Below are 15,214 nucleotides of genomic sequence, written 5' to 3' on the forward strand. Positions count from 1 at the left end.
AACATGATCAGTGCAGCTTTTTTACACCTTTTCAGTGTTTAATTCCAGGTGACAGAGATTTTGTGACCCTTCATCACAGGTTAAGGCCTTAGTGCTGACATGAGCTGTGACCATTTCAACCAAATTTTTATTCAAGCATATTTAAACAAGAAAAAATGTAAACAAATGCAATACAGAACAAACGAGATGGGGCATAAAGATAGGTATAAATACAGGAGCAAGAGACACAATTGTAATGAGCTGTGATGATTTTATGATTAGACAAAAAGTAATCATGATGATTGAATTGCTAAATTAAAGGACAGCACAGAAAGAGTGTGTTGGAAAAAGACAGGATACACACAGTGTGACTCGACTAACATCTAGTGGCGGCAGTATGAAACCACAACTAGGTCACCTAATGCACGTTCCTGTGCTTTTCAATAGCAAAAATTTACATTGGTATTAAATAAAAAAATATTAATTACATTCTTAAAAAGCTACAGGTTACAAATTGATTTTGTTTTGTGAATTTTAGTTGAGTATCTATCTAAAATCTTTATTTTCGCATGAACCAAAGCAGTGGACAAATTCTGACATGATGCTGGCACAACCAAAAAAGTCAAGGGATCGCCAGTGTCATTATAATTTATCCTGTGAGGGAAAGGATTTTGGCTAATTTCACGGCAATCTATCCAACAGTAGTTGAGACATTTTAGATGAGAAGTCAGGGAATCCCCAAAGTAATTAGGATTTCACCTTGGAGCACCAATGTCACCATGCTTTGTTGCTGGCGTCTGAGTCAGGGGATCACCAAAGTCAGTAGAATTCATCCTCTGATGACCATGAATGTCAGTATAAAACTCTAAAAAATCACATTGTTACCTGCTTAATAAAATAAATGAAAAAAGGACAGACTAGAGATTCCTGTTGTGGTCATCAGTTTTGCTGACTGTACTGTAAACTGCAGCTGGATCCTCCCCACTTTTCTGGCCTGTGGTTCTGAGAGAAGAATCAGGAGTAGTACAATATTAACTAATATATATTTGCAGGACATTTTTAGGTTTTAGTGAGGATAAATGTAACTGTGAGAAGAGCTGCTCACCTCAGAGGAGTACTGGCACTGTTAAATACGACAGCAGTATACTCGACTGCTTCTTCCTCATCAGTGCGCAGTCCAGCTGGTCTGATGTTCGAGTACACAGGATCTGTGTGGGTCTTGAAATAAACACTGGCATAGTGAAGGTCATCCTGCTCCTCTGAGTGACTGGGTAGACCCTGCAAAGATAAAATGAGTTTTACATATTACATTTATAAAAATGTTGGAGGTCAAAGCTTTGGGCGTATGTCTTCTTGATCTATTCATCCATTTTTCTTAACGTATCCTTGTCCTAGTCATAATGGCAGCAGGCTAAGCCAGATAGCTTATCAAGTTTCTCCTGGTAGACCTTCAGGCTCTATCCAGGCCAGACATAGTATGCAATCCCACCAGTATCTTCTTTGTCTGCTGCAGGGCCTTCACCCAGTTTGACAGTAAACACTCTCAGGGAAACGTCAAGAGGGCACCTTGATTACAGGGGGCAATCGACCATTTGCCAGAAGACTATCATGGCCACAGCTCTGGAGAGACTGACTCTAACTAAGGAGGCATTACACTCTGCTGCAAACTGCTTCAGTGTAGGTCTCAACCTGATCGAGCCAACAGAACTACATCATCTGCAAACAGTGGAAACGGGTCACCAAATGGACAATAATCCACTCCTCAGTTGCACCATGAAGGGGCCTTCTTAGCAGAGTACTAAGACCTGCTGACAATGTGTTTGAGTTGGGGAAGAGAATGGAAGAAAATGTTTATATGTTGCTTCCCATTCGACACGAGAGGACACAGTGTCATTGTCACAGATTGTCAGTAGAGACACAGCTGCAGATAACAGCCTTGTAAGAGATCAAAAGAGCTGGTTCAGTGCTCCATGACCAAGAAAACCATTGCTCATTGAGGATTAGGGTTTAGCAATTGGCGGCAGTCTCCTTACAGGCACCCTGTAGGTGTACATATCCTGGGGCGACTGAGCAATATGGCACCCTGAATTAAAGGACAATCTCTTGTCCCCTTATATTGAAAATGGGAACAATTATCCCTGTGTACAAGTCCTTCGGTGCAGCTTTCCATCTAACTAAATCTAACTTTAACCTTTAAAACCTGTCCCCTGTAAGGCTTTTTCAATTACTCAGTGACCTATAACATGGAGACAGGCAAGGCTTCCACCTCCTCTTCCTCCAAAGAAAGGGTGTCAGTCAGGTTGGGAAGTTCCTCCAAGTGTTCTTTTCAGTAACTAGTACTAATATTATCTTCATACAGTCCCATTAAAGGATAACTTCGGTATTTTTCAACCCTATTTCCCCATGTGTATGTGTGCGTATGATTCATAGGTACAACTTGTTTTAAAATTGGTTCAGTATTGAGGGAGGCGGATGCAACTGGCAGCCGCGAGGTAGATATGGGGGCAAATGCGTCCCGTATAAGTTTGCACATTGAAAGTGCTTTTTTTCGCCACTGATCGGTTCAGATCGCCAGTGCTATCTCTGTAAATAGCATACTAAGCATTTCCCTTACCCTTCACTTCCTGTGGGCTGTGTGTGACGTCATCTCGCGAGAGCTTTGCTTGTTGCCAGAAGAAGAGGAGCCATGCTGAGCGCCGCTCAGAGTGGCGCTGGTTGTCCCGGAGTACAGTTTAGAGTTTTACTGCATCGGTATCATGGCTGCATATTTACCCGATTTCGAGAATGAAGATGAGCCCTTTTATTACGATGGCCGCCCGTACTCATTTGAGCCTGAGTATACAGACGAGGAGCTCCTACAAATTGAAGAGCAGACGAGGATAGAGAGAGATGGCCAACGAGCAGACGAGGGTGAAGTAGCGGCTGCACAAACGCGAATCTCTGAGGACTGGTGGTACTCCTGTGGTTGCTGTGACTCCATGACCACAGAGGAAGAATGTCTGTGTTGCAACGAGTGGGACCTGTTGCCCAATATTCATGGTCTCGATGTGCCCTGGGATGATACAGAAACTACCAAACGCTGTGTAACTACGTTAGAGGATTTCCCCCCTCTGATCAACAGGGCAGTGCTGGATACCTTTTTTCATGTGCCCAAAATAAATTGGAGGAGGCGGCCAAAACCACAGGGACCAAATGGTCAACTATCCATCAAGTAAGTATAACTAATATGTCTTTATGTATGTAATACTGATACCTAGAATTGTCTCCGAGACGCACATTTACTGTTGCATACTTTGCCCTTGTATATTTATCGTACCCTGTTTTCTTCTGGCAACAAGCAAAGCACTCGCGAGATGACGTCACACACAGCCCACAGGAAGTGAAGGGTAAAGGAAACGCTTAGTATGCTACTTACAGAGATAGCACTGGCGATCTGAACCGGTCAGTGGCGAAAAAAAGCACTTTTAATGCACAAACTTATACGGGACGCATTTGGATTAACTTTAATAATCCCGAAGGGGGAAACTGGAAAACTTTGCCCCCATATCTACCTCGCGGCTGCTGGCTCCCTCAATACTGAACCAAGTTTGAAACGAGTTGTACCCATGAATCACAGGCACACATACACATGGGGAAATAGGGCCCAGGTTGAAAAATACTGAAGTTATCCTTTAAAGTCTTGCGTTTTGCAGTGTGACCTCAGAAAGATTCATGCAAATCAGAATAAACCAAAGCTCCTTCCGTTGTATTCAGTTTGGCAACTGAAAACAAAAGCTGCAGTCCCTGTGACCTGCTTGAAACAGTCTGCTGATTCAAAGGTCCCTTGGGGTAACTAAACTCAAAAAGGTTTCACTCCAACAGCTGGTAGCCACAGACAGCCACACCAGTGCTTAGCAGGAAAATTGTGAGTATTCTTACAGGTTTTGCTCACCTGTTCCCTGTTGTCTGGGTCTGGTCTATCTCCAGGCTCGGATGGTTTCTTGGAAGCCCTCATTTTTCTGGTTAAAGGAATTAATTAGGAAAAAAAAAAGAATTCATAATTTAGTTGCTAAACTGAGTTTCCTTTCAGATATTTAAAGAAGTATTTCACTGCTGAAAAGATGATCTTTTCAAAAAACTAGGCCGTCTGTGAAATACAAAGACACAGATACTGTTGAAATTGGTGCTGTATGAATTACAGTTAAACAGTAAGCTAAAATGTGTCTCTGAAAACATTTTAGGTGAAAACAAGCAACACAGTAACTGAATCTTGGTCCATATTTTATCACCACAGCCTACTTTACAGTTTGATCTGAGTTAAGTTGGAGTTTGAGAGACATAGATGGAGGGAAGTTTACCACAGCTCATTTACACATACTACCCAAACTGCTATGACACACAGCTCGTTGACAATTGGTGAAGTATCCCTTTAATGCACAATGCTTTAGAAAACAACCCAGATTGACTCACTTTATCAGCAGGAAGACAGAGAGCCATATGACAGCCAGGGAAACACCAGGGGCCGCTCCAATGACTACTGATTTCCATACTTCTGGGAACACTGTGATAAAATGTGACAAGGTGGTGCTAAGCTCAAGCTTAGTAAATACGCAGATATTTTAAAGTCGAGGTAAAGCAAAAACGTGTGTGTATTGTGTAATGAGTTCATCACACCACAGAAACACTTATTAGTAACCACCCAGTCAAATTTGAATGATTTAAAAATGCCAGGTATTTAAAATTAGGTATCAAAATCATGAAATATTCTCTGCTCTGAGACCCTGGGGACGTGTCCGCTGCAGGAGCTGAAACAAAGATCAAAGTGCTGCAAAGCAACAGACTTTCATTAGCAGCCCTTAGGAGCTAACCAAGTAGCACAAAGCTCAGACCCTGAGCTAACGAGTGCAGAGACAGTCTTGTTAGCAGTTAACCCAGTAGCATACAGAATCCATAGCACAGCTGAAAAGCGAGTGATGATCCACGCTCTACAGCTATAGCGTCTCATTCAGCAGCTAATTTACACACAGCAGTAAGCAGATTTGCAGATTCAGGCTTCAAGACTAAAAGGTACATTAGTGGCGGATATTCTGCTTTTGTTTATATGACTGTGGCATTTAACACAGATGTTTGTTGATGTTTGTATTTATCAGACTGAAAGCGCTAAGGGAGCTTGTGGAACGTAGTGAAGTTGCTGCTAACACACAAGAGACTGATGCATGGGAGGGGAATCGATTTATTGACCAACACCAACAACCATATGTCCGACTCTGCTATGACAGATGGTGATATTCCCCCTTTCAGCTCCTTAGTATTGGACCTTTTTCCGGTGACCTGTTATGTCACAGACCAAACAATCGACAAACAAGTTAGCTACAGTTAGCTACTGGCAAACCAGTAACATGGGGGACAACTTTATAGCTCTGTACATTTCATCCGTCCAAAAATGCTCAGCTCTGTATGTGGATTTCACCATGTTGTTACTGCCTTCTTCATCTGTTACACATTTAATGCTTTCGACTTCCGCGGACACTGTGGAGCATGCGATGAGCACCGAGGCCACTTTGGGTCTGATTGACTGTACACATGCAGGAGTAACACGACTCTCAGTCTTATTATCTGGGTGTGATAGTCCAACTTTGAGAAATTTGATTCAGTTGGACTAACACAATAAACTGATTTTCTCTAACACTGTGTAAACGTACTGATTGAGCCATGATTGCACATTGAAAAAATCCTGGACACAGAAATGCTAGAAAACAGAAACTCCACAATTCAGAACCACACATATTTTATAACATGTATAATGTGTTAAGGAAGAAATTACTGATTTTGTTTTACCCAGACTTTCAAGAAAATATAAATTTTATTGTGACTTGTGATAATATGCTGATCAATTATTGGCAGAGATCTGGGAACACAGGGACATCACTTCTGACAGGGCAAAGAATCGTCAGACGGTGAAACTGTTTGCACACAAACCATTTATCTTTCTATCTAAACCAATTTTTTGAGGTAAAACTGATGGTGAACACACTCAAAATGTCAGTTATATTCCCTAACTGTGCAGGAAAACTGCAAGTGCTCAGTTACAGCAAGTACACTGGGTCAAACTGAAACTGGGAAGTCTGTCTGTAAACTCTGATGGATGTTTACAGAGGAAAGTGTGAGTAATTGCTGGACTGTTAGCTTCTGCTTTCTCTCCTAAATAAAGCTGTCTCATCTGGGGTTTGTTTAAACTGTGTCTGACTGCTTGTGTTTCTTGCACCATCAGACGTTAATGATGTCTCCATGTTCTGAGATTTTAGCAAGTGATCCCAGCACCCACATTACATCATAGGATCAACATCTGATGTGCTCATGTGTTAGGAAATAAAAAAACTTACCTGCCAAAACAGTCAGATGTAAGGTGGAGTTATGATGTCCTCTGCTGTTGTGGGCTTCACAGTAATAATTCCCACTGTGTTCAGCTCTGATGTCAGTGATGGTGAAGATCTGTCCTGATGCTTTTGGTGAGTCTTCATTCTCCTTGTACCAGGTATATTGAGCTGCTGGGTTAGCATCACTGCTACAGGTCAGAGTCACTGAACTGCCCTCCACTATCTCAGCAGAGGGACTCACTGACACAGAGGGAAGCTTTGGAGCATCTGGAAGAGAAAATACACATTATAATAATTTGTATTTAAATAACAAGAAGTTGTGGCAGCATCTGCAACTGGATAGCTGATGGTTTTTGACCAAATCTGGTTACCAGTAGTGAATAAAACTACCTTAGTAGTTATGCATTGCTTTTAAAAAAGTTTCACTTACATTTCACATTGATGAGGATGGATTCAAATATTGTCGCTAGCTCGTTCTCAGCTGCACAGTAATACTGTCCAGAGTCAGAAGACTGGATGGAGCTGAAGATGAGCTGTGGTTCTTCACTGAGAGGTCTGAGATTTATATTCTCCTTGTACCAGGTATAGTTAGCTGCTGGGTTAGCATCACTGCTACAGGTCAGAGTCACTGAACTGCCCTCCACTATCTCAGCAGAGGGACTCACTGACACAGAGGGAAGCTTTGGAGCATCTGGAAGCAGTTAAAAAATAGGATGTATGGAGACAAATGTCATTAATGGGGCATTCTACTGGTTTTGTGCAAAGTGCTGTCCCTTACCAAAAAAAAAACAACAAAAATAATAAAACTGAGTAATCAGACATAGATATTTACAAAGATTATGTTATGACCTATTTAAACCCAGGACATTTAATGAAAAAGTGATAAGTTAAATATATACAAAATCAGCATTTATAGGGTACTTTCTGTTGGGAAGTAGCTGTCCCCAACCCTGACCTCTAAAATTCAATTCATGTAAATAACACTTAAAACATTTTTCATATTTTTTTCAAAAGTGTAATTTAAAACATCTTTGTGATTAAGTTTAAACAGAACTTGGAAGATTTAGATGTATTGTGGGATTAATTTTTAAATTAAGAAACTATGCTAAAAAAACATAGTGTCCCTTGTTTTCATGTCACTCCCGAAACACAAGAGTTTTAATGCACTGGTTGAGTCTGGATTTTAGCCACACCCCTGAATTTCTGAGAAGGGGGTAGTACTGCAACCCCGTCCTACATGGCTGCATGGTAAGTCGCTGACTCCCATCATTTTTTAAATAAATGTCTTCCAAAGTCTGAAAATCAGTGTGTAACTTTTAAAACTGTCACTACTGAACACATGTTCTCTTCAATTATGTAAAAATTTGGGGGGTTGATGCAAAATATTATGTTTTTCTGTGTGAACAACTCTTCAAACATGTGCTTGTTAGCCATGTGACTGCTAGCATTCTTTAGTTATCCTGAAAAATAGCTAGGAATGTCACTACCGAAACAGTCACTACCGAAACCTATGGTAAAGTTTCGGTAGTGACATAATCATTTCGGTAGTGACAAAATGGAATGGTCAGTAGTTAAACCCCATAATTTTGTGGTCCAGAGTCTTGCTCTTCTCTGCTCTACTCTACCCTGGTCTACTCTACTTTGCTTTACTCTATACTCTACTCTACTCTTCTCTTCTCTTCTCTGCTCTACTATACTATACTCTGCTCTACTCTGCTCTGTTCTGTTCTACTCTGCTCTACTCTACTCTTCTCTTCTCCTCTCTGCTCTACTCTACTCTGTTCTGTTCTACTCTGCTCTACTCTACTATACTCTGCTCTACTATACTCTTCTCTTCTCTACTCTTCTCTACTATACTCTACTATGCTCTACTCTTCTCTACTCGACTCTACTCTGCTCTGCTCTACTCTACTATGCTCTACTCTACTATACTCTGCTCTACTCTGCTCTGTTCTGTTCTACTCTGCTCTACTTTGCTCTGCTCTACTCTACTCTGCTCTACTCTACTCTACTATGCTCTACTATACAATACTCTGCTCTACTCTGCTCTGTTCCACTCTGCTCTACTTTGCTCTACTCTGCTCTACTCTACTATACTCTGCTCTACTCTACTATGCTCTACTCTACTCTACTCTACTCTACTATACTCTGCTTTACTATACTCTTCTCTTCTCTACTGTACTCTGCTCTGCTCTACTCTACTATACTCTGGTCTACTATACTCTTCTCTACTCTACTCTGCTATACTCTACTATGCTCTGCTCTACTCTACTCTACTATACTCTGCTTTACTATACTCTTCTCTTCTCTACTGTACTCTGCTCTGCTCTACTCTACTATACTCTGGTCTACTATACTCTTCTCTACTCTACTCTGCTCTACTCTACTATACTCTGCTCTACTCTTCTCTTCTCTACTCTACTCTGCTCTACTCTACTCTGCTCTACTCTACTCTACTATGCTCTACTCCACTATACTCTGCTCTACTATACTCTTCTCTACTCTACTCTGCTCTGCTCTGCTCTACTCTACTATGCTCTGCTCTACTCTACTCTACTCTACTCTACTATGCTCTACTCTACTATGCTCTGCTCTACTCTACTCTACTATGCTCTACTCTACTATGCTCTGCTCTACTCTACTCTACTATGCTCTGCTCTGCTCTACTCTACTCTACTCTACTATGCTCTACTCTACTCTGCTCTGCTCTGCTCTACTCTACTCTACTATGCTCTACTCTACTCTACTATGCTCTACTCTATTCTGCTCTGTTCTGCTCTGGTCTACTCTATTCTATTCTGCTCTGCTCTATTCTATACTCTACTATGCTCTACTCTGCTCTGCTCTACTCTACTCTACTATGCTCTACTCTACTCTGCTCTACTCTACTCTACTCTACTCTACTATGCTCTACTCTACTCTACTATGCTCTACTCTATTCTGCTCTGCTCTACTATGCTCTACTCTACTCTACTATGCTCTACTCTACTCTACTCTACTATTCTCTACTCTACTCTACTATGCTCTACTCTATTCTGCTCTGCTCTGCTCTGGTCTACTCTATTCTATTCTGCTCTGCTCTATTCTATACTCTACTCTACTATGCTCTACTCTACTCTGCTATGCTCTACTCTATTCTGTTCTGCTCTGCTTTGCTCTCCTCTACTCTACTATACTCTGCTCTATTCTATAATCTGCTCTACTCTACTCTACTGTGGTCTACTCTATAATCTATTCTTCTCTACCCTACTCTGCTCTACTCTATTCTGCTCTGCTCTGTTCTACTCTGCTTTGCTCTACACTATTATATTCTGCTCTACTATACTCTGCTGTGCTCTACTCTACGTTGCTCTTCTCTGCTCTACTCTATTCTGCTCTGTTCTACTCTGCTCTACTTTGCTCTATTCTATTATACTCTGCTCTACTTTGCTCTATTCTATTATACTCTGCTCTACTTTGCTCTATTCTACTATACTCTTCTCCACTCTACTCTACTATGCTCTGCTCTATTCTGCTCCGCTCTACTCTACTCTGCTTTGCCCTCTCAAAAATTAAATTGTTTTATTGACCACAAAACATTTGTCTTTGAATTTGTAATTCCCACCATAAGGCATACATTTGAGGAAATATGATGCAACCTTAAAAACAGTATAATGGTCACTACCGAAACAGGACAGTCACTACCGAAACACTGGGTGTTTTTAAAAAGATAAAGTATATTGAGTTATCAACTAAATTATTATGATGCTAATCGGTTACATTTATGTTCTGTTTCATCAATTTGTAAAAATTTAAATCTTTAAACAAGGGAAGGAACAAGCATAACAGGTTGATATATATTTTTTTGTATAATATAATACTACATGTTTCGGTAGTGACAAATTTTGGGAGAGGAAAAACATTCCAAAACAGTCTGAAAATACAATATAAAAATGTACAGTCATTTTACTAGATATGTGACCTTTACATATGGTACAATATATATAGGGACAAAGTTTTGGAAATAAAACATACAAAATTTCAAAATATTTCCAGCCTAACTTTGTATCCTGAAAAAAATAAAATGTGACTTACACTGGACATCTATTAATATAGGTGAGGAGTTTATCTGTCCATATTGATTCTCAGACTTGCAGTTGTAGGACCCGCTGTCCTCAGAGCTGATGGAGGTGAAATGATAGATACCTTCTTGTCCTTGAGACAGTGTTTGGTTCTCCTTGTACCAGGTGTATGTAGCTGCTGGGTTAGCATCACTGCTACAGGTCAGAGTCACTGAACTGCCCTCCACTATCTCAGCAGAGGGACTCACTGACACAGAGGGAAGCTTTGGAGCATCTGTATATGAATATAGGAGGAGCCAGGGATCAAAACACCAGTCTTCCAATTAGTAGATTTTCTCTGTTGCTTGCAAACTGTATTTTACTCACATTGCACATCAGTAGAGATGAATTCAGACGTCCTCCTCCCCAGCTCGTTCTCAGCTGTACAGTAATACTGTCCAGAGTCAGAGGACTGGATGGATCTGAAGACAAGCTGTGGTTCTTCACTGAGAGGTCTGGGGTTTACTGTCTTCTTGTACCAGGTATAGTTAGCTGCTGGGTTAGCATCACTGCTACAGGTCAGATTCACTGAACTGCCCTCCACTATCTCAGCAGAGGGACTCACTGACACAGAGGGAAGCTGTGGAGCATCTGGAGGACAAATAAACATGCATTAACCTTCAACTGAGAATGTTATCATAAAACATAATCAGTTTTGTTTGTTGATGTTTTGCTTCCTAAAGAGAATCAGGAAGAAATTAAGGAAAGTAAAACAGAATACATTCACTGTTGTTTTTAATGTTTGATCATTGTCACTGTCCAGGGTGCTGATCCTGGAGCTCACTGTCCAGGGTGCTGATCCTGGAGCTCACTGTCCAGGGTGCTGATCCTGGAGCTTACACTTGACCGTGGTCATGAGATTTTAAAGACTCTGTGTTGCTTGTGCGCTTTATTCCAATTACACACCTTGAAAGTAGCATTGTTTCCTATTTTCCTTTTTTATTTCTAAGTATCTTCTGATGATTTCTTTCTGTGATAAAACTGTCCCCAATTCCTATTTGTGTGTAGCTAAATAATAAAACTATGAGTTAACTGAATGACTGAAATATCAGTTTGAATAAAAGAATAAAAGAGAAGTGAACTCACACACTGAAGGAGAGGGGAACATCTCGTATCCTTTTATAGCACAATAATAGCTGTCAGCAGAATTTACTGGATGTGGATGAAAATAAACTTTCTCATTTTCAACTTTCAGTTCATTCCTGTACCAGACGTAAGACAGCTCTGTTCAGGTAGAATTCTGCTTGACTGTTGATCTCCTCACATGTACCTGGAGCTGTGGCTTACCGTTTTAGCTCGTTTCGCACCTCAATACTGAACCAATTTTAGAACGAGTTGTACCCATGAATCATATGCACACATACACATGGGGAAATAGAGCCCAGGTTGAAAAATACCAAAGTTGTCCTTTAAGTAAAATACATCATCTGTCTTAAAACGTCCCTGTTTTGTGTTAACGTTAATATGCTGATTATGATCTTGTAGAGATGTTTATTGTCACCCTGGTTATACAAGTACAATGATATGACTATATATGATATGAGCTATATTTGCTGAGAGTCTTCAATAAAGAAAACAGTAATCAGAAATATTATGGCTGATACAGACTGTGTCTGTGTAACATGACAGAATAGCTGGCTCCCCAAAGAACAGCAGGATGGTGCATCACTTTAAATGTTGCTGCTGCAAAGAATTGTGGGACGGCACTGTCTCCTTTCTTTTGTAAAGGATATTCTTGTACACTGTATGCTGCAGGAAATGCTTGCACTGAAGCATGTTTCCCTTTTATTAAGCGAACAGCTCTTGTCACTGCTGCCATCGAGGTACTTGTGAGACAGTTCACTCAGTTAGAATCCGTCTCAAACAAAAAGCACACACACACACACACACACACACAACCACACAGGCACAGATATGTCTCTCATATTAAAGAAACGTGCAGTCATGACACAGAACACTCACTAAAAGGCTCCACCAGATGGCGTTATGGTAGCTAACGACTGTAAGTAAACTCACACACTGTAGGAGAGGAGGAGTTCTCATGTCCTGTTACAGCACAGGAATAGCTGCTTGCAGGATCATAAATGTCGTCTGTGAAAGAATGAGACTGTGGTGGCCACATTTTCTGTCCATTCTTGTACCAGATGTAGAGAGGAGGACCAGGCAGGTGACAGCTGCTGTGACACTTCAGCTCTGCCCTGATGTAAGACGTGTGGACCTCTGTTCTGCTCACCTGCACCTGGAGATCTGAACACGTGAAAGAGCAAAAGCAGTCTTCACTTTCGAGTATACTGAGAGAAAGAAAGAAAAGATGAGCACTTGTAAGTAATCAAATAAATACTGAGATGGAAATGTTACCTGTGACGGACAGAGTGACTCCTGGTACACCAGTATATCTCCCATCTGGTTGGCTTGTTAGAAATCTAAAATAGTACTCAGCTGAGTCGCTCTCTCTCAGGTCTGTGATGGTAAGAGTGCAGAGGTTGTTTCCACAGTGATACTGCACACGACCTGAATACTCCGGGTCCATTCTCAGATCTACATAAACACCATTACTCTCTTTCGTGTACCAAAATCTTTTCTCAGCTGGATTAACAGGGTATATTGTGGATGGGTATGTGTAGCTACAGTGTATTATCACTGTGGATCCTTTTAAGGCACAGATCTGAGGAGGAGTGTAAGTCACTTGCCAGCCATTTTCACCCTTCATCACTGTAACACAGGAGAAACCACAATTAGATTCACTACAGCATCAGAAAACTGACTTCATCTACCTCATCTGTGTTTCTAGAACTGCACTTCTTTTCAGACTCTTTACCCATTGGAGTGGACAGAAAAAATAAGACATGACAAGGTATAGAAATACACCATAACAATATATTTTTGTGTGTTTGTAAGATAATAGGGCACTGAAGGGATTAATAATTCCAGAAAGATTTAATGTGAAAATATGACAAAATCCACAAACAGCTGAGAGCTAACAATCTGGATACAGACATTTATACACCCAAGAAGAAGTACGGAGTGCACTTACAAGGTCCAGTGTTTTAAGGATAGGCAGCGCGTCACTTTAACGGTCAGATCTAGAAACATGGTGACCTACATCAAATAGCTAAATGAATTTAAGGTTCTTGCTTAAACTCACAGAGACGTAGAAACACAGTACCTGGCAGAGTGAGGAGAAGGACGACAAAAGTGAGACTCATAGCTGCTCCTCTCATCTCGCTGTGTGACTTCAGAGACGATAAGACATGTCTGCAGGTAAATCACATACAGCAGTCACATCACAGAACACTTCATGTGAAGGGAAGTGGTCTTGACAAGATAACTTGTGCATGTGGTCTGAAAGCAGAAGACAGAAGTCAAGCTGTTAAAAATACTCCACACTTCCTTCCTGTTGACATTATTTACATACGGCTTGAGCCAGAAGACTGAACTCAAGGCAAAGAAAGTAACTTGTTTTAGCACACTATGAACCTCTTTATATATCTATTAAAGAAGCTAGTTTTAAACACCATTTAAAGAGACTTTAAAAAAAACATGGGCACAATTTAGGGCCTAAAAAGTATTACAGTAGTGGTGAAAGGCAGATAAAAAGCTGGTACATAAAGTGGCCTAACAAACCTTACAAGAGGAAATCCATATAAACCCCCCTCTTCAGATCTTTGCAGTTGAGGAAACCAATGCAGGAAACCAATAAAGATTAGATAAGAGACTTGACTGATCCCCGGGGGGAAGTTCACGAGTTAGCGCAGCACAAGAGACAGACTTAGAGGGAAGTGAATGAGGAATGACTGCACTCTAGAAAATAAAAGAAATAAAGACAATAAAATGGAGCAACGCTGCAGCTCAGACACTTCTCATCTGCACTGCTGCCACTCAGCCTCACTTTTTGCTCACTGTGTCATCACTGCACTTTGTAGTTTGTCACCAGATTTTTCATTTTGCTTTATCACAGGCAGTTCTTTAAATGACTGTGACTGACAGAGACTGTTTGATTACACACAGATGTTGGATATCATGTTCTGCTGCTGCTCACCTAAAGGTGGGGCCTTATTCACAAAACATGTCGAGGCTAAAAGTTTCTCCTAAAGTACTCTTAAAATAAGAGTCAAAAGAGGTGTCAGTCCTAACTTTAAGACTTGCAATAATCTGGTCTGAGAGAAATTCCCAAAATGTTTCAGCTCTGATAGTAGCTCTTAAATCTGCAGGTGGATTATGAGCGAATGGAAACCTGGGCTCAGACCTGCCAACATCTCTCCTTCACAAGAGCAAGACACACACTTTGTCATTGTTATGCATCTTTTTGTGGTTTTGCATCTTTGTGGTAATTTTGTGTGTGGTAGTTTTGCATCTCTTTGTAGTTGTTTATCTCTTTTAGGTAATTCTGAGTCTTTTTGGTCGTCTTTGTGTCGTTTTGCCCATTTTTGTTGTTTTTGTTGTGTCTCTTTGCATCTCTTTGTGTCTCCTTTTGGTCATTTTGAGTCTCCTCCTGGTTGGTACATGTTAAATAAAGTGACATTTTGCAGGTGAAGGCCAGAGGGCCCCCCTGACACTTTGGGCCCCTGGGCCTGTGCCTGGTAAACTCCTTCAGTAATCCAAGCCTAAATCTGAGAGGCAGTCCAGAGGACTCCTGTTCACTTCAGTAAGCTGCTGCAGGTAATCCAAACAATCAAAGGGAAACAATGCAGTAACACCTGATAGTGTGCAGGGCTAATAACTTGGGATATGGAGTCCATTTTCATCCAACACACTCGTCAGAACACAATTTGCTCGACA

The 15,214-nt window shown here is 40.9% G+C and overlaps 1 protein-coding gene across 2 annotated transcripts; it reads right to left on the bottom strand.

The window, feature by feature from the left end:
* Positions 1–113: 113 nt before the first annotated feature.
* LOC117250352 (B-cell receptor CD22-like) lies at positions 114–13,779 on the bottom strand. 2 transcript variants are annotated; one of them, XM_078166444.1, is made up of 11 exons: positions 13,602–13,779; positions 12,794–13,147; positions 12,452–12,682; positions 10,763–11,026; positions 10,410–10,670; positions 6,766–7,026; positions 6,342–6,602; positions 4,429–4,519; positions 3,911–3,977; positions 1,085–1,257; positions 114–981 (listed from the first exon to the last, which is right to left on the bottom strand). In XM_078166444.1, the coding sequence occupies exons 1-11, from the start codon at positions 13,654–13,656 to the stop codon at positions 897–899; spliced, it is 2,103 nt and encodes a 700-aa protein (XP_078022570.1). In that variant the 5' UTR covers positions 13,657–13,779; the 3' UTR covers positions 114–896. The 2 variants fall into 2 exon arrangements, with proteins under 2 accessions (XP_078022570.1, XP_078022571.1); XM_078166445.1 differs by lacking the exon at positions 6,766–7,026 and having other exon boundaries at positions 13,602–13,771.
* Between the last annotated feature and the right edge of the window lie 1,435 nt (positions 13,780–15,214).

This window comes from Epinephelus lanceolatus, chromosome 3, assembly GCF_041903045.1.
Source record: "Epinephelus lanceolatus isolate andai-2023 chromosome 3, ASM4190304v1, whole genome shotgun sequence".
In the NCBI taxonomy this organism is placed as follows: domain Eukaryota; kingdom Metazoa; phylum Chordata; class Actinopteri; order Perciformes; family Serranidae; genus Epinephelus; species Epinephelus lanceolatus.